Here is a 19,720-nt window from a genome sequence, read left to right as displayed (position 1 = left end):
CTTCTCCATCAGCACCCTCTTCTTACTCTCGATAATTAGGTTAAGGTCAGGGTTAGCTAAAATGCACACACAAAAAAATCTACTTTTGATGTCAATTTGACAAAAGCTGCATCACATCTAGACACTAGGCAGGTAGCCTAGTGGTTAGAGCTTTGGGCCAGTAACCGAAAGATTGCTTGATTGAATCCCTGCGCTGACAATGTAAAAAATCTGTTGTTCTACCCCTGTACAAGGCAGTTAACCCACTGTTCCCTGGTAGGCTGTCATTATAAATAAGAATTTGTGCTTAACTGACTTGCCTAGTTAAATAAAGGTTACATTTAAAAATAGATATATATAATAATGACCGGCTGGCAAGTAGGATTTAGTTCCTTCCTGTCGCTGGCCCACACTCCAGCACAGTAGGTGGCGTTAATGCACCTTTAATTAATGGATGCCAAACGCCCTTAAATTCCAAAGAAGAAGAAGAAGATTGCGCAGCCGCTTCACAGCCAGAGAATTCAGTTCAGTTCTGTCGCAGTAACGTTCGTTGTTTTTCTTCGACTGTTTTTGAGAGTAACTTTGATTTCGGTAAGTAGTTTATAAAATAAATGTGAATTAACTGGCATACTTTCGATAGTACCTAGCTAAATCAATCAGGTTTATTAGACGCCTGCGCACGTTTGCTTACGTGTTAGCAGCCATGCTCGCTAACGTTAGCCTGCTTACTCTGGCTAGCTAATTGTCAATCATGCATGGCATGTAACGTTATGTCTTTATAGTAGTAGTAACTAGCTAGCCTTACAATATGTTACAGATGGTGGTATTTGTTGATTTTTCAGGCCGATTAGCAGTTAACTTCGTCAGTTACTTGCTAGTTAGCGAACTGGCCATAAATGGATTGTATCTCCGAGACCGGGGTACCTAGCCAGCCCGCAGGCCTTACGCTTGAGAAATAGCTAGCTAAGTAGCGTGGTAACTACTTTTTCAAGTTATCATTGCATGTTCAGCCTATGATATCTATTTGACTATCTAGCTAGGTAGTTACTTGTAACAAGCCATAATGTAGCCAGCGTTAGCTAGCTAACTAGCTGATGGTGTAAATTTAGCTAGCTAAAGTTAGTTGACTGCGGAGCCATATGGCTCTAAACTCGTTAACAGCAGTTGCCAACGTTGTGTGTTATGGATAACATTGCCATGGGGGTTCTGACTTGTCAAGTATTACACCTGTCAATCCTACTTGTACATATCTTGTGGTGTTGACTTACAGACAACTAGCTTATCTTTCAGCTATAATAATAATGCCCTCTTCTCATTCTCATTCAGGGTGTCTTTTATGAGTAATCAAAAGATTCAGAAGCCAACGCTTACAGGCCAGCGTTTTAAAACTAGGAAGAGAGGTGGGTGTAAACTGAATGTATTACTATCATGACTGGCAAAAAACGTATGATTTGTGTCCCTAATGAATACATCGATCTTTCAACAGATGAAAAGAAGGTGTTTGACCCTACTCAGTTTCAGGAAACCATTGTACAAGGTCTGAACCAAACTGGCAGTGATCTCGACGCTGTTGCGAAATTTCTTGATGCCTCTGGTGCCAAGCTTGACTACCGCCGCTATGCTGAGACACTCTTCGACATCCTGGTGGCTGGCGGAATGCTGGGTAAGGATAGAATGGAATGCTGGGTAAGGATAGAATGGAAGAGCATGTTCGTGTAAGGTGCTGGAAAAATAAGGATAAAATGGAATGCTAGGTAAGGAGAAAATTGAATAGAATGGACAAAAGTGTGTTTGTGTGAAAGTCTATATAAAAAGGGATTGAACGTTATTTATATTGAGGGATACCTGGAGATAATCGGACCTCTGAAATGAAAGTGGATGGCCCTCCCCCTGAGGAAAATATTAGTGATGCGCCGATATTACATTTCTGCCCGATTCCGATATTTGCCTTGCCAAAAAAACGATATTGATATTTAACATTTTTTGCGGCCTTTTAAGCATTCTAGTTCAGTTAAATAGTTAATACACACACGTGTGGACGCAGCGGTCTAAGGCACTGTATCTCCGTACAAGAGGAGTCACTACAGTCACTGGTTCGAATACAGGCTTTATCACTTCCGGCAGTGATTGGGAGTCCCATAGGGCAGCTCACAATTGGCCCAGCGTCGTCCGGCTTTGGCCTGGGGTAGGCCGTCATTGTAAATAAGAATTTGTTCTTAACTGACTTGCCTAGTTAAATATAGGTTACACACACCACACTAACCTAAAAAGTTATTTTGTTGGCATTTGCGTATGTCCCCATTACCAGTAAAACATGATCAAAACCTATTTCTTTCGCTGTTCATTTGTTCAGTCGGTTCATTCTCAGGATTTCTATGGAACGCCGTTTGGGTCTTGCGTCTCAAAAAAGATGCACGTCAAATAAGCTTGTTGACCAATCAGGACCTGAATATGACTGCACTTCACATAATAATTTAACGCGTTCATACATTTTTTTATGTTGTTATTACACATTGATTACACTATCACTTGTAATTCAGATGTCACAACTATTCATCGATATGTATGCTATGATGCTGGTAAGGTTGTCTCGCGCACCTACAGTGCTGGTCTTTTTTTTTTTTAAAGCTAGCTAGCTATTTCCCATAAACATGCAGCTAACTATATATAATTAGGTGTCGTCATCTAAAATAAAATAAATATCCCTAATAAGACAGTTCCTATTTGATTAATGGTGGTCGGACCCATCTATGTGAAGCTAGCCACAATAGTGGACTTTGCGGTTAGCCTTCAAAATAAGTAAAACATAATTATACTATTTGTATTAATTTGCATCACTGTCAATTACTTTTTATGGCAACCCGCAAATTCCACTATTGTGTTTAATCCTTATTGTGGCTAGCTTCACAACACAAAACTCTGTCTGGTCGAGCGTCACTAGCCAGATGAAGCTAGCTGGCTGCTTATAACGTTAGCTTTGGGCAACAGGGTTAATTAGCTGGCTAGATATTTATTTTCATGAACTGAAGGTCAATTTCAATAGGCAAACAAGTGGCTAATACTTGCGTACATGGATTCCTAAATCATTTCTTAGAATAGTGAAAATGACTGCAGGTTTTACTGGTCATTGTTTTCAGGCTGGTTCTATTGGTGCTAGCTAGCTACCAAGCTAAAGCTAGCTACCCCAGAAGTTGCGGTCAATTAAATTATGCATTATTACCAATGCGGTATTGTTCATGGCCGGTGTTAACTTGTTTACAGACTTTTTTTGTATAGCTTTGACAGTGCTACTGTATCATTTTTGACACGCAAAGACCCAAACGGCGTTCCATAGTATGAAGCTAATAGCAGTGACGCTCTTGCTGTGTAACTCCAGTAGGACCACATCTGAAAAATAGCGCACTTGGTAGTGTGTATCGGTGCTCGACCAGTCGGCGAAAGACAACTTAGGAAGCAACACTGATTGACAATAAATTTCACATGCTGTTGTGCAAATGGTATAGACAACAGGTGGAAATTATAGGCAATTAGCAAGACACCCCCAATAAAGGAGTGGTTCTGCAGGTGGTGACCACAGAACACTTCTCAGTTCCTATGCTTCCTGGCTGATGTTTTGGTCACTTTTGAATGCTGGCGGTGCTTTCACTCTAGTGGTAGCATGAGACGGAGTCTACAACCCACACAAGTGGCTCAGGTAGTGCAGCTCATCCAGGATGGCACATCAATGCGAGCTGTGGCAAGAAGGTTTGCTGTTTCTGTCAGCGTAGTGTCCAGAGCATGGAGGCGCTACCAGGAGACAGGCCAGTACATCAGGAGACGTAGAGGAGGCCGTAGGAGGGCAACAACCCAGCAGCAGGACTGCTACCTCCGCCTTTGTGCAAGGAGGAGCACTGCCAGAGCCCTGCAAAATGATGTGTCTGCTCAAACGGTAAGAAACAGACTCCATGAGGGTGGTTTGAGGGCCTGACGTCCTGCACGGTGTTGGGCTGTAAGCACAACCCCCACCTGTGGACGTTTGGCATTTGCCAGAGAACACCAAGATTGGAAAATTCGCCGCTGGCGCCCTGTGTTCTTCACAGATGAAAGCAGGTTCACACTGAGCACATGTGACAGACGTGACAGAGTCTGGAGATGCTGTGGAGAACGTTCTGCTGCCTGCAACATCCTCCAGCATGACCGGTTTGGTGGTGGGTCAGTCATGGTGTGGGGTGGCATTTCTTTGGGGGGGCGCACAGCCCTCCATGTGCTCGCCAGAGGTAGCCTGACTGCCATTAGGTACCGAGATGAGATCCTCAGACCCTTGTGGCTGGAGTGTGTCAGCAGTTCCTGCAAGAGAAAGCCATTGATGCTATGGACTGGCCCGCCCGATCCCCAGACCTGAATCCAATTGAGCATATCTGGGACATCATGTCTCGCTCCATCCACCACCACAGACTGTCCAGGAGTTGGCGGATGCTTTAGTCCATGTCTGGGAGGAGATCCCTCAGGAGACCATCCGCCACCTCATCAGGAGCATGCCCAGGCGTTGTAGGGAGGTCTTACAGGCACGTGGAGGCCACACACACTACCGAGCCTCATTTTGACTTGTTTTAAGGACATTACATCAAAGTTGGATCAGCCTGTAGTGTGGTTTTACACTTTAATTTTGAGTGTGACTCCAAATCCAGACCTCCATGGATTGATAAATTAGATTTCCATTGATCATTTTTGTGATTTTGTTGTCAGCACATTCAAATATGTAAAGAAAAAAGTATTTAATAAGAATATTTCATTCCTTCAGATCTAGGATGTTATTTTAGTGTTCCCTTTTTTTTTTTGAGCAGTGTATATTATATTATTATGATTTAAACAAAATGGCAGGGAATATTAAATCCCGTAGTAGGCTATCAATTTTGCAGTCGTGATTTCTATCAACTCAAACCATCGTTGAGAACTACAGCTGTATTCATACCATATTCAGCGCTTCAGGTTGTGTTTGTTGTCATAGTGATGACTGCAAATGATACCAACCTACATTTTTTTTCATAGAAACTTGTATTTTAATTAAATGTTTTAATTAAATTTCCCACATGGACAAAAGGATGTGAGAATGCTGTTCATTGACCATAACTCAGCGTTCAACACCATATTGCCCACGAAGCTCATCACTAAGCGAAGGACCTCGTGATTAAAACACCTTCCTCTGCAACTGGATCCTGGACTTCGTGACGGGCTATCCCAAGGTGGTAAGAGTAGGTAACAACATATCGCCACGCTGATTCTCAACACGGCGGCTCGTCAGAGGTGCATGCTTAGTCCCCTCCTGTACTCCCTTTTCAGCCACAACTGCATGGCCAAGCACGACTCCAACCACAAGTTTGTTGACGACACAACCGTGGTAGGCCTGATCACCGACAACAATGAGACAGCCTATAGGGAGGTCAGAGACCAGGCATTGTCAAATCAAAGTTTATTTGTCATGTGCTCCGAATACAACAGACCTTACAGTGAAATGCTTACTTAGAGGCTCTAACCAATAGTGCAAAAAAAGGTATTAGGTGAACAATAGGTAGGAAAATAAATAAAATGACAGTAAAAAGTCAGGCTACATACAGTAGCGAGGCTGTAAAAGTATCGAGGCTACATACAGACACCGGTTAGTCAGGCTGATTGAGGTAGTATGTAGATATGGTTAAAGTGATTATGCATATATGATGAACAGAGTAGCAGTAGCGTAAAAGAGGGATTGGTGGGTGGGACACAATGCAGATAGCACAGTTAGCCAATGTGCGGGAGCACTGGTTGGTCGGCCCAATTGGGGTAGCATGTACATGAATGTATAGTTTAAGTGACTATGCATATATGATAAACAGAGTAGCAGCAGCATAAAAAGAGGGGTTGGGGGGGGGGGTGGCACAATGCAAATAGTTCCTGCAGCCATTTGATTACCTGTTCAGGAGTCTTGGAGTAACAACTGTTGAAGCCTTTTTGTCCTAGACTTGGCTCTCCAGTACCGCTTGCCATGCGGTAGTAGAGAGAACAGTCTGTGGCTGGAATCAATTTTTAGGGCCTTCCTCTGACACCGTCTGGTATAGAGGTCCTGGATGGCAGGCAGCTTAGCTCCAGTGATGTACTGGGCCGTACGCACTACCTGCTGTAGTGCCTTGCGGTCAAAGGCCGAGCAATTGCCGTACCAAGCAGTGATGCTCTCGAGGCTTGCCACTGTTGTCGTCTGCAAACTTAATGATGGTGTTGGAGTCGTGCCTGGCCACGCAGTAGTGGGTTAACAGTACTGAGTATAGGAGGGGACTGAGCACGCACCCCTGGGGAGCTCCAGTGTTGACGATCAGCGAGGCAGATGTGTTGCTCCCTACCCTCACCACCTGGGGGCGGCCTGTCAGTAAGTCCAGGATCCAGTTGCAGAGGGAGATGTTAAGTCCCAGGTTCCTTATCTTAGTGATGAGCTTTGAGGGTACTATGGTGTTGAACGCTGAACTGTAGTCAATCAACAGCATTCTCACATATGTGTTCCTTTTGTCCAGGTGGGAAAGGGCAGTGTGGAGTGCAATAAAGATTGCATCATCTGTGGATCTGTTTGGGCAGTATGCAAATTGGAGTGGGTCTAGGGTTTCTGGGATAATGGTGTTGATGTGAGCCATTACCAACCTTGTTCTTGGGCACAGGGACTATGGTGGTCTGCTTGAAAAATGTTGGTATTACAGACTCAATTAGGGACATGTTGAAAATGTCAGTGAAGACACCTGCCAGTTGGTCAGCACATTCCCGGAGCACACGTCCTGGTAATCCGTCTGGCCCAGCAGCCTTGTGTAGGTTGACCTGTTTAAAGGTCTTACTCACGTCGGCTACGGAGAGTGTGATCACACAGTCATCCGGAACAGCTGATGCTCTCATGCATGCCTCAGTGTTGCTTTCCTCGAAGCGAGTGTAGAAGTGATTTAACTCGTCTGGTAGGCTCGTGTCGCTGGGCAGCTTGCGGCTGTGCTTCCCTTTGTAGTCTGTAATAGTTTGCAAGCCCTGCCACATAAGACGAGCGTCGGAGCCGGTGTAGTATGATTCAATCATAGCCCTGTATTGACACTTTGCCTGTTTGATGGTTTGTCGCAGGGCGTAGCAGGATTTCTTGTAAGCTTCCGGGTTAGAGTCCCGCATCTTGAAAGCGGAAGCTCTAGCTCAGTGCGAATGTTGCCTGTAATCCATGGCTTCTGGTTGGGATATGTACGTACAGTCACTGGGGACGATGTCCTCGATGCACTTATTGATAAAGCCACTGACTGATGTGGTGTACTCCTCAATGCCGTCGGAAGAATCCCGGAACATGTTCCAGTCTGATAGCAAAACAGTCCTGTAGTTTAGCATCTGCTTCATCTGATCACTTTTTATTGACAGAGTCACTGGTGCTTCTTGCTTTAATTTTTGCTTGTTAGCAGGAATCAGGAGGATAGTTGTGGTCGGATTTATCACATGGAGGGAGAGCTTTGTACGCGTCTCTGTGTGTGGAGTACAGGTGATCTGGAATGTTTTTCCCTCTGGTTGCACATTTAACATGTTGATGGAAATTTGGTAGGACTGATTTAAGTTTCCTTGCATTAAAGTCTCCGGCCGCTAGAGTGCCGCCTCTAGGTGAGCGGCTTCCTGTTTGCTTATTTCCTTATTCAGCTGACTGAGTGTGGTCTTAGTGCCAGCATCTGTCTGTGGTGGTAAATAAACAGCCATGAAAAGTATAGCTGAAAACTCTCTAGGCAAGTAGTGTGGCCTGCAATTTATCACACTACACTCCAGGTGAGCAAAATCTCGAGACTTCCTTAGATTTCGTGCACCAGCTGTGGTGCTAGGACAACAACCTCTCCCTGAACGTGAGCAATTAAAGGAGATGATCGTGGACTACAGGAAAAGGAGGGTCGACCACTCCCCCATTCACATCAACGGGGCTGTAGTGGAGCGGGTCGTGAGTTTCAAGTTCCTTTGTGTCCACATCACCAGCATACTATCATGGTCCAAACACACCAAGAATCGTGAAGAGGGCACAACAATCCCTTTTCCCCCTCAGGAGACTGAAAAGATTAGGCATGGGTCCCCAGATCCTCAGTTATATAGCTGCACCATCGAGAGCATCCTGACCGGTTGCATTTCCCTCTGGTATGGCAACTGCTCGGGTGTCCGACCGTAAGGCGCTACAGAGCGTAGTGCGTACGGCACAGTACATCACTGGGTCAAAGCTTTCTGCCATCCAGGACCTATATACTAGGCGGTGTCAAAGGCCCAAAAAATTGTAATATACTCAAGTCACCAAAGTCATAGGCTGTTCTCTCTGCTACCGCATGGCAAGTGGTACCGGGATGCCAAGTCTAGGTCCAAAAGGCTCCTTAACCTCTTGATCCTACCAATACCGGATCCGGGAGCGTGACTACAGGCTCAGCTCATTACCATACCTATACAAGTCCAATAGCTCAAATGAAAGATAAACACCTTGTTCATCTACCCAGCAAGTCAGATTTCTAAAATGTTTTACGGCGAAAACACACCACACATTTATATTAGACCACCACCGAAACAAAAGACAAGAGGCGGCCATTTTGTCCCTGAAAATATAAAATTATAAAAGCAGGATTAAAAAATAAATCATTCACTAGCCTTTTGAAAATCTTCATCAGGTGACAGTAATAGGACATGTTATACAATACATTTAATTTTTTTTCAATAATATGCTATTTATATCCATAAATCTCTGTTTACAATGACAAGATTTTTGAAAAATGCTACTCAAATGTCCAGAGAAATTATGATAGCTCCGACAGATAACAAGCAATACACATGACTAAATATACATGTTCTACATATAGTTACAAAGATACACTTCTTCTTAATGCAACCGCTGTGTTACATTTATTTTTAACGTTACAGAATTCGTTCACTAGGCTACAATATGAGGCGGCGCTCAGATATTAGCTGTATGTCTCCTCTACGTTTGGAGAGCACAGAAACCCAAAATGAACCACATAAATATTCCCTTACCTTTGATGTTCTTCGATCAGAAGACGAGGAAGGAGTTATACTTACCCAATACATCGTTTGGTTTCAAGTTGTGTGTCTCTGTATTAGCATATGCTAACAGCTTCAGCTGAAATGCACCCAAAATGACTTCTGGTCCCGCACTCTTGCGCATCAAAACTTCAAAATTACATATTATATGTCGACTAAACTGGTCAAACTAAGTGCAGAATCGAGCATTAGGATGCTTTAATCGTGTAAAACAAAGATCAGCGCGAACAGACAAACCGACATCAATTGGTGCTTCATGGAAAAAGTGTCCGGCGCGCGCAATAGAGTGCCTGTATTTCCGCGTGACCCGAATGATTTCGCCCGCCAAAGAACCGGGGCGCGCTAGATTCTAACAAAGGACGCGTCATTTGAAAGCAGACATCGCGCTGAACACACAGAAACTATTCCTGGATCCGTAGCTGGTTGGGAAGGGTGGGGGCGATGACGTCAAAGTTGACCCAACTTTGCTGTTGAGAGGAGGGTGTTTGGAAGAAAGGCTGCCCTGGGAGTTCTGCTTTACATACAGACATAATTTAAACGGTTTTAGAAACTTTAGAGTGTTTTCTATTCAATAATAATTATTATATGCATATATTAGCAATTTTGGAAAAATATTTTCAGTTTACTATGGGCACGCACTTCCTCCAAAGGGGGCAGTATTCAGCCATAGGATCAAGAGGTTAACAGCTTCTACCCCCCAAGGCGTAAGACTGCTGAACAATTAATCAAATGGCCACCCAGACTTTTTACATTGACCTCCACCCCCCATTTTTTTACGCTGCTGCTGTTTATCTATGCATAGGCGCTTTACCCCTACCTACATGTACAAATTACCTCAACCAACCTGTAACCCTGCACACTGACTCGGCTAAATACAGGGAGTACTAGTACCATGTCATTGTCCTTTTATTTCATTTGTTACTTTGTTTACTAAACAAGACCAAATCACGATGTCAGCGATCTTCAGGCTGGAAAGTCAGAGCTCTAGATAGAGGCCTGATTTTAGTTTCTGATTTTGAATTCCGAGTTTATAACTGTTCAAAAAGATGTAACCTTTATTTAACTTGGCAAGTCAGTTAAGAACAAATTACTTACAATGATGGCCTACACCGGCCATACCTGGACGACACTGGGCCAATTGTGTGCAGCCCTATGGGATTCCCAATCACAGCTGGTTGTGATTCATCCTGGATTCGAATCAGGGTGTCTGTAGTGACACCTCTTGCACTGAGATGCAGTGCCTTAGACCGCTGCGCTACCCGGGAGCCCCAAAGATTTTCCTAGTCGGAGCTCCTTTTTCTGAGTTCCCAGTTGTCTTGAACACACTGAAGTCATTAGTCGGAGATTTCCGAGTTCCCAGTTTTGATTGCATCATTTCTACCACTGTTCTTGTTGCGCACTACATGCGCTATTTACCAGATACTCTACACCCACGTTCTAGATATGCCAAGCACAGAGGGACTGATCGAACAGCCAATGGAAGGGTAAAAGCGAAATGCCCACCCAGCTGGGCTCAGCGAGGAGAGTGAGCGAGAACAGCGTTGTACACCAAAGTTGCTCATGTCAAGTTCAATACCAGTATTCCCAAATGCTGACCAATACTGACATTTAATCGATTACAAATTACATTACCCTCCCCTGAACTAAAAAAGTGTGTGTGTGTTTATATAAATAAATAACCCTCCCCCTGACTGAAGTTGAAAAAGCATGACCCTCCCCACTTTCCTCCGGGTAACAAATGTGTAAATTTCAGCTGGTCCCTAACCTTCATTTCTGTTTTCTTCTTTTTCAGCCCCAGGGGGTACCTTATCAGATGACTTGACCCGTACAGAGTTCTGTCTCTTTACAGCTCAAGAAGACCTGGAGACCATGCAAGCTTATGCTCAGGTACACTTGTGCAATGGAGTTTATTGGTTTAGCAATAGAGCTGAATATGATGATGCTTTCAGTTGTTTTTCTTTATTACATTAGTAGCTGTGGTTCAAACCCCTTTTCTACTGAAGGAAAAGGTTGATTATGATACAAGTGATTTCAGTCTTTGGATTAACATTGGTCTGTTATTTACAGATCTGGGACAGGTCTCCCGATAGCGATGTAACTTTGGCTTACAAGTGTTTTAACCATGCATCTTTCCTACAACTTCTGAAGATGTAACATTTGTTTCCCAAAACACCACTCCGAGAGAACTTTCACGTAGTGCGGTGTTGAGGCATGTGTCAATACTGATAGGATCGAAAGACAGTGCTGCTCTCGGTTCAGCTTTCTCCATTCAGATCTTACCTTAACATTGTAATTATTCCACAAGACTAACACTGGATCAGGTCCTAAAGAGAGATTATCACCTATGGCTGCAAATATTGAGGCAGCTTATCCTAGGGCTTACCCTATAATAATGCACTAAATAAAGATTTTGCTCATCATTGCACACATGGTAGGCTAAACATGAAATATTTTGAGGTGAAAATGAGACGGTAGCTAAATTGAATGAAAAGGATTATTGTTTTCAATATCATTAAAATACAGTATATAGGGTATGTAACCTATACTTTAGGTGGGCTATTTATCTTTTAATGCAGTCATCTCGGTTTTCATTTGAAGCCTCTTTTTATCCTTCGCTTGTTTGTAACAATTGTATTTGTAGTCAACTTCGTTGTGAAGTTATCGGTGGTCACAGACGGATAAGCCATGTGTAAAGTGACTCGGGGGGGGGGGGGGGGGGGGGGGGGGCTAAAAACATCTAACGTAACAAAGCTCTTCTACTGGTGGTGTAGTTAAGTGTGACTTTAGTGACAATGGTTTTGGGAATCAGCTCAGCTTAAACAATTTATTTTTTAAATGTAACTAGGTAAGTCAGTTAAGAACAAATTCTTATTTACAATGATGGCCTACACCGGCCAAACCCGGACAACGCTGGGCCAATTGTGCGCCGCTCTATGGGACTCCCAATCATGTCCGGTTGTGATACAGCCTGTAATTGAACCAGGCTGTCTGTAGTGACGCCTCAAGCACTGAGCTGCAGTGCCTTAGACCGCTGCGCCACTCGGGAAAAGCCTCCTACGAAGGTTCCAACAATTAACTTCGCCATAAGATGCTTTTGGAAAACCGGCCCTTACTCTGTTTTCCCTGTCGTTACTTAGGTTTTCAACAAGCTTATCAGGCGCTACAAGTACCTGGAGAAAGGTTTCGAAGAGGAGATCAAGAAGGTAAAAATGTTGTCTTGTTGTGCAGCATTGTTCAAAATGACGCATGTTTTTTAAAATCTGTTGGATCTTTCTGTTGTCATAGTTATTCAACTCATTGCTGCTTCCCAAACTTTGGTAAAAAATAGTGCACTATAAAGGGAATAGGGTGACATTTGGGATACAGTCTTGATAGACGTCGGGAAGGATTACATTATTGAGCCTGGCATTAGACATTTTGTTCTCGAATATGCAATTCTCTCAATTCTAGGCCTTATGTTCCGTAGTGTTATACCAGAAATCTATGGTATTCCATCCTTATGCTAGCATTCTATTGTATTCTAAGTTTCAGTATTTGTGTTTCCCTCTTATCTCCTGTGCAGTTGCTGCTGTTCCTAAAGGGGTTCACTGAGTCTGAGCGCAACAAGCTGGCCATGTTGACTGGCATCCTGCTAGCCAACGGCAACATCTCAGCCTCTATCCTCAACAGCCTCTACAACGAGAACCTCGTCAAAGAAGGTGTGCAGCAGTGCCAGCTCAATAGTGCAGGTTTCCTGGACAAAGATTAAGCCTAGTCCTGGACTAAAAATCACTTTCAATAGAGATTTTCCATTGAGTATTATTTTAAATCTAGGACAAGTCATAATCTGTGTCTGGAGAAACCAGACTATATACTTACACGCTCATGTCCAGTTACTTGTGAAAAGGACTTGTAGGGATGTAAAGTTAAATGAAAGTTGCAAACATTCACTCTTAAGATGTGAATTTACTTAGGGCATATTTATGGTTTTGTCTCATACAACAATCCGTGTGTGTTTTTACTGGGCAGACTTGTAAAACTTCTGGAATCGTGTCCTGTGGAATCTGGCTTTTCACCTGGTGGGCTTAAAATAAATGGTTTCCCCTGTCTTATTTTTTACAAAGGTGTCTCTGCAGCCTTTGCTGTGAAACTTTTCAAATCCTGGATCCATGAGAAGGACATCAACTCTGTGGCCGGAAGTCTCCGGAAGGTCGGGATGGATAACAGGCTTCTGGTGAGTGAGACCACCAATCATGTGGGTGATGTCCAATCAGAAGCCATTCTAGCTTTCCTTGGCTCAGTGTAAAATAGTCATTGGGTAGCAGGGTATTAAGAAAAGGGAGCTCTCGGAATAGAAAGGTTCTGTCTTTCCTTGATTCCTCGCATCCTATCTCCTTCTCAATTGTATGGTCCCTACCCTCTGACCTCATAATCATTCATAATGAGGCGGTAAGTGGATGCAAGGTATTTAGGAAAGATTAATTGAGAGAGCCAACGGCGAAGCCTTCTTAGTTGGACAGGGCTTAACCATAAAGATGCAATATAGTTGCATACGTTCTACTTAATTCTGTGTCGTTAAGCCTGTTTCTTCACCTTGTCTTGCAGGAGCTGTTTCCTGCCAACAAGCGGAGCTGTGAGCACTTCTCTAAGTACTTCACAGATGCTGGACTCAAGGAGCTGTCAGACTTTGCCAGGAACCAGCAGGCCATTGGGTCCCGTAAGGAGCTTCAGAAGGAGCTCCAGGAACAGATGGAACGCGGGGATGCTTTCAAAGACGTGAGTCCAAAGCCTGGCTGTATGCTGATAGCTGGAGAAGCTCTCCTCTGGCTGAGTTCCATTCCCTACCCTTAACCCTTTAAGGGTGCACTTGCTCTCATTGTCCCTAGTTGATTTAGACGCATTGGATTGGTTTTAGCATGGGAAGTGAATTTGTGCACACTTGGAGTGGAGAATCAGATCGCAGCCTCTGTGTTGAAGGATAGTTTTCGATTATGAATCCTCATTTATTTTGTTAGCATGGGATGGACATGAAATGCCCAATAACCAGAATCACTTCTTATTTACGGACTTACTTTCATTCCCTCCTTTCCCTCCAGATCATTGCCTCAGCCAGGGAGGAGATGAAGAAAAACAACATCTCAGAGCAGACCATGATCGGCATCGTGTGGACCAGCGTTATGAGCTATGTGGAGTGGAACAAGAAAGAGGAGCTGGTTACAGAACAAGCCATCAAACACTTGAAGGTGAGCTGATTGGCTTGCACTGATTTCAGAGCCATCACTTCCCCATCTTACCAAATATGAGTTGTGTGGAGAGAAACTTGAGTTCACCTTCTCTGCAGGATTCTCACAATCAGCCATGGAATCAGACAGCATAGGCACATGGTGCACCAAAATGTGTCTGAAACGAGGGTAATGTTGTAGCTTGTTTTTTGTGACTCATGGAAACTCCCCCTGTCTCGCCACAGCAATACAGCCCACTGCTGAAGGCGTTCACATCCCAGGGAGCCTCTGAGATCCTGCTGCTGGTGAAGATGCAGGAGTACTGCTATGACAACATCCATTTCATGAACTCCTTCCAGAAGATTGTGGTCCTGCTCTACAAAGGTAAAAGTGATGCTTGGCACTCGGCATTAAGGAGATGGATTGGGGGTAGGGCGCTGCGACAGACTAGGTTCCTGTCCAGGGAGTGTACTTGTGTATCAAGCTGCCTTACACTACAGAAACCGGACATAGGCTCCTGCACCTATGGGTTGTTCTGGCTCGGACAAGGCTTGCCTACTTACTTACAAAGGGAAGGAGAACAGTGAACAGCGTTGTCTGCGTCCACCGTCCTTGTTTCCCCAATCCCTCTCAAAGCTCATTGGATGGGAATGTCTGAGGGAGGGACCTTGGATCTTTCTATCCAGTGAGCTTTGATTCCATCTTCTGACCTCGCATTGACCGTAGCTGCCAAAACCTTCCCGCTGTGCTAATCAAAGCGAGATCTGCGTTGACTACCATGAAAAATGGGCGTTCCTCTTCGGCTTTGCCAAGTGGAGCAGAATCCATGGCCAAAGAGGTGGAAATACTGCTATAGTTTCTTCACTTTCTGTTCCGCTTTGTTCAGCCAACCTGAGCCCACCTGAAAATGTTGAAGGGTCAGTGGTCCGTTTTAGAATTATTTTATATTCTTCCAAATATGAGAGATGGGACATTATATGCACTAGGGCTGACCCCATTAAGTTGATTGTTTAGGCGACAGGCTGTTGGTTGACCGATAATTGTTATGTCGATCAGTAGCAAAAGAAAATCATGTTTCATGGTGTACAAGACATCTGTTTGATTTGCACTTGTTTGAGTGGATTGATCCATTGAGGCTGTAGGGATGGCTCAGTCCATCACTCTAAGACATGTGCTACTGAAATTGTACATGGTTAAGGACAATGGTGCAACACCAATACAAATAATATTATCTTATAACAAATGCTCTTTCTCCCGCGTTTAATAGCAGTCGCTGTCTGCGGTTTTGAAACATAAGTGCACTGTTGAATTGGCGACTTTTTCTAGACCATGTTGCTATGTGTATAATAGCAAAGTTCATGAGCATATTGGTGTTGGGAACAATGTGGCAGAGTCAGCAGCGGAGTTAGGAGACGATAAAACAGCCCTTGCCTTAATTGACTAAGAAAAGTGAGGAGAGAGGAAACACCAACTGAACTAGGCTATAGATTATAGACCTAACTATTAAATGTGCCTGGCTTTATAACATCCATATAAACTATATATACAGAGGTATGTGGACACCCCTTCAAATTAGTGGATTCAGCTATTTCAGCCACACCCGTTCCTGCGAGGTGTATAGACTTGAGCACGCAGCCATGCAATCGCCATAGACAAACATTGGCAGTAGAATGGCCTTACTGAAGAGCTCAGTGACTTTTAAAGTTGCACCGTCATAGGATGCCACCAACAAATAATTTAGTCAAATTTCTGCCCTGCTAGAGCTGCCCCTGTCAACTGTAAGTGCTGTTATTGTGAAGTGGAAACGTCTAGGAGCAACAACGGCTGTCGCAAAGTGGTAGGCCACACAAGCTCACAGAACGTGACCACTGAAGCGTGTAGTGCGTAAACAATCGTCTGTCCACGGTTGAAATACTCGCTACCAAGTTCCAAACTGCCTCTGGAAGCATCGTCAGCACAAGAACTGACTGTCGGGAGCTTCATGAATTGGGTTTCTTTGGCCGAGCAGCCGTACACAAGCCTAAGTTGACCATGTGCAATGCCAAGCATCGGCCGGAGTGGTGTAAAGCTCGCCGCCATTGTACTCTGGAGCAGTGGAAACGCATTATCTGTAGTGATGAATCACACGTCACCAGCTGGCAGTCCGACGGACGAATCTGGGTTTGGTGGATATAGGTAGAACACTACCTGCCCGAATACATAGTGCCAACTGTAATGTTTGGTAGAGGAGGCATAATGGTCTGGGACTGTTTTTCATGGTTCGGCATACAAGGACATTAGACATTTCTGTGCTTCCAACTTTGTGGCAACAGTTTGGGGAAGGCACTTTCTTGTTTAAGCATGACAATGCCCCTGTGCACAAAGCGTGGTCCATACAGAACGTTTGTTGAGATCGCTGTAGAAGAGCATGACTGGCCTGCACAGAGCCCTGACCTCGACTTCATCAAACGCCTTTGGGATGATTTGGACGCCGACTGTGAGCCAGGCCTAAACGCCTGATCTCCGTAATGCTCTTGTGTCTAAATGTAAGCAAGTCCCCGCAGCAATATCTAGTGGAAAGTCTTCACAGAAAAGTTACAGCAGCAAAGGGGTGATCAACTCCATATTAATGCCCATAATTTTGTAATGAGACGTTCAGAGAGCAGGTTTCCACATACCTTTGGTCATGTAGTGTGTGTGTATATCTACAAGACAGGTCCTGCTTCTGTTGACTGTTTGAGTGTTTGTTTAATAGCCTACTGATTATGCGAGCACCAAGCCTCACGCAACCATGTCGGCTAAACTATTTCACAAATCCGTCTGTTTTATAATCTTTGCTTTGTTGTAATTAAGGCTTTATCCTTTTTTTTTTTGTTAGAACAGCCTTCCTGATATTACTTACACTTTATTTAGTATTTACGCTGTTCCAAATTGTCAAATTATTTTTAATAACCCTCCTTTTTCTGGGTCGCATTATTATGATCATTATCATTTAGTAGACTTAGTATAGCAGCCTTGTATAACCACCATCGAGATTTGGGCCTTAGAGTGCATCCTGTTTAGTCTTAATACTGTATCTTTCTTAGGCCTATATTTCAATACTTTCTACAGACTACTGTATCAGTCATTTGTTTGTCATCACAAAGCATACGAGTCATTCATGATTTGAAATGCAATCAAGCATTTTCGTTTAAAAATAAAATAAAGCGACACTTGAATAATTAGCGTACACGATAAATAAACCGTTCCATTTTGTCAATTGCGTTCACAAATGCATGCATCTGTTTTTAATCTTTACTGTAATGAAGCTTTACAAACAATGTTACAACCAACTCTCTGGTACGTTTATTTAGTGTTTACATTGTTCCAAGCGGTCAGAGTTATATTGTAATCTAACCATTCCTGTTTGGCACTCATAATATGCACGCATTGCTTGCTTCTTACATACTTTTTCTTGATCGCCACTATTTTCCACAACTAGTCAAATTTATTCCATATGTCTGACTTCACCTTTACCTCCTGAGCAACCAGTAAACATTCCCCCGTTTCTAGTTTGTAATTTCCTCTGCTTCCATTTTGATGTCACTTGTTACTGTGTTCTGAGTTCATGACTGATTTGTTGTGATTTTATGATATGCTATACATCAGGCCCTATTGGTCATGTGCATGTGACGCATACTTGTCACTTAAAGAGAGAAAGGGTTGAGGGAATAGGGAATATTTTTCCTAAACAAATGGGGGATTTCATTAACCGATCATTTGTCAGATGGCTGTAATTATGTTGCAGCTTCAGCAACACTGACAGTGCGATAAACATTGTTGATGTTCTGTGGTGGTCACTCCAGCAGGGAGGAGAGTGGACCAACGGATGCTAGCCCCAGTCACTCGCTGTCATTTTTCTTTTTTACACTGCGCAGCAAGTCTGAGCCCTGCCCAGCACAATCAAATCAATTGCAGTCTTTCTTAATGATTTCATCAGACTGTGTGCTTATGGTATCAGACAAGCACGGTGCATATAGTTGATTTGAATAAAACACAGGGTGTCTATGGAAAAATACAACTTCTAACATTTCGGCCAATCTAAGCAAATTTTTGCGTTCGTGTTTTGAAAGCAAGGTTGCCTAGCAGATTCACATCAGCACTTTTTAGTTGGGCATAATTGTCTTTGCCAAGTGGCCATAATGGCATCTTTATCCCGGGATGCCTGCTGGTTTGTGATGATCATGTTGATTTATTTTTCCCAGCGGATGTTTTGAGTGAGGAGGCCATTCTGAAGTGGTACACCGAGGCCCACGTTGCCAAAGGAAGAAGTGTTTTCCTGGAACAGATGAAAAAGTTTGTGGAGTGGCTCAAGAACGCGGAGGAAGGTGAGCATGGCTTACGTTTTACATTAGAGTTGAGTAATTTAGCAGACGCCTATCCAGAGCGACTGAAAATCAGTTCAACTATAGTAGGTACAATAACCACCTCGCCTTCAAAATAGGCGATAGTCCCATTGTCTGATGTGACTGAGCATGTAGTTTTGTCTGTATTCACCATAGCACATTTGTCTGTACATGCAGTTGACATGAATCTTATCTGTTTTTTCAGAATCTGAGTCCGAGGAGGAAGAGGCTGACTAAAAGACCTCAAGCCAAATCCAAGGCTCGTTTTATTTTTTAGAATAATGTAATATCTTTTTTTCTATTCTACCTCCTCAACAACCATAATGTCTAGATGTAATTTAAGGGCTTTTACATCATGTTCATTTTTTTAACTTATAAAGTTTACACTTCTGGATAGTAAGAATCATGAATAGATTTTCCCTTGACACACTTAATAATTCCTCATTTGAAGGGAAAGACATGTTGCCACATTTTAAAACCAACCCCCTTAACTCACCCAGCCCCTTCTGTTGGTATGTATCTGTGTTTTATGAAAGAATGTTCCCTTTAAAATTGACTTCATTCTGCTGGCATGATTCATAGCGATCTTTTACTGCAGTTGGACTCTTATTTGCCAGTGGTTGATACATACATGCTCACTATTTAACTCCTTTTTGTATTTTTATTTAGCCAGTGTGACATGTCCAGATAATCAGATTTTAAATTGAACGGTCAGGCTTGAACTCTCTTGTCCACACTATATGAAGTTCTAGCTACCAGTCTACTGAAAAGGTGCTGGTGGTGTAAACTGTAATCGCTCTCTGACATCTTCTGTAACACTGTGCCAGATTCTAGATTTAATTTTGGTTATTGTTGTAATTTCTTTACCCTGATATCAATTTGACTTTTTAAAATAAAGTTCAGTACTAGTTTTCAGTGTTTGTGTAATTACTCTCTGAGCTTGTCATTCTGAAGTCTTTTCTCATTAGGCTTCTTAAATGATCCTCTGCAGCAGTTATAGAAAGTTGGGGAATAGAAATCTTGTCGATGTAACTGCAAAATATGAAGGATTTAAAAAATATATATATGGCTTGTTACATATAGACATAGTGTACACATGTAGAGTTAACCTAACCTTCACATAATCCAAAATACCTG

General features: G+C 43.2%; 1 protein-coding gene across 2 annotated transcripts; it reads left to right on the top strand.

The window, feature by feature from the left end:
• The first annotated feature begins 395 nt into the window (after positions 1-395).
• Positions 396-19,494, top strand: LOC109868214 (basic leucine zipper and W2 domain-containing protein 1-A). Of its 2 annotated transcripts, XM_020457650.2 has the most exons (12): positions 396-570; positions 1,306-1,379; positions 1,466-1,642; positions 10,811-10,905; positions 12,156-12,221; positions 12,581-12,716; positions 13,122-13,231; positions 13,603-13,773; positions 14,094-14,240; positions 14,465-14,603; positions 18,443-18,565; positions 18,789-19,494. In XM_020457650.2, the coding sequence occupies exons 2-12, from the start codon at positions 1,316-1,318 to the stop codon at positions 18,818-18,820; spliced, it is 1,260 nt and encodes a 419-aa protein (XP_020313239.1). In that variant the 5' UTR covers positions 396-570; positions 1,306-1,315; the 3' UTR covers positions 18,821-19,494. The 2 variants fall into 2 exon arrangements, 1 of the variants encoding a protein (XP_020313239.1); XR_004204186.1 differs by having other exon boundaries at positions 439-570; positions 14,465-18,565.
• The last annotated feature ends 226 nt before the right edge of the window (positions 19,495-19,720 follow it).

Source organism: Oncorhynchus kisutch, linkage group LG2 (assembly GCF_002021735.2).
Source record: "Oncorhynchus kisutch isolate 150728-3 linkage group LG2, Okis_V2, whole genome shotgun sequence".
Classification (NCBI taxonomy): Eukaryota; Metazoa; Chordata; class Actinopteri; order Salmoniformes; family Salmonidae; genus Oncorhynchus; species Oncorhynchus kisutch.
The sequence above is the reverse complement of the archived record's forward strand: the minus strand, read 5'-3'. Positions and strand labels throughout refer to the sequence as shown.

Bases quoted from the DNA above. Each gene is read 5' to 3' on its own strand.
- LOC109868214 (XM_020457650.2), top strand. From the start codon at position 1,316: ATGAGTAATCAAAAGATTCAGAAGCCAACGCTTACAGGCCAGCGTTTT. The intron at 13,774-14,093 runs GTGAGTCCAAAG...CTTTCCCTCCAG, and splicing joins GCGGGGATGCTTTCAAAGAC to ATCATTGCCTCAGCCAGGGA. The intron at 14,604-18,442 runs GTAAAAGTGATG...TATTTTTCCCAG, and splicing joins TGTGGTCCTGCTCTACAAAG to CGGATGTTTTGAGTGAGGAG.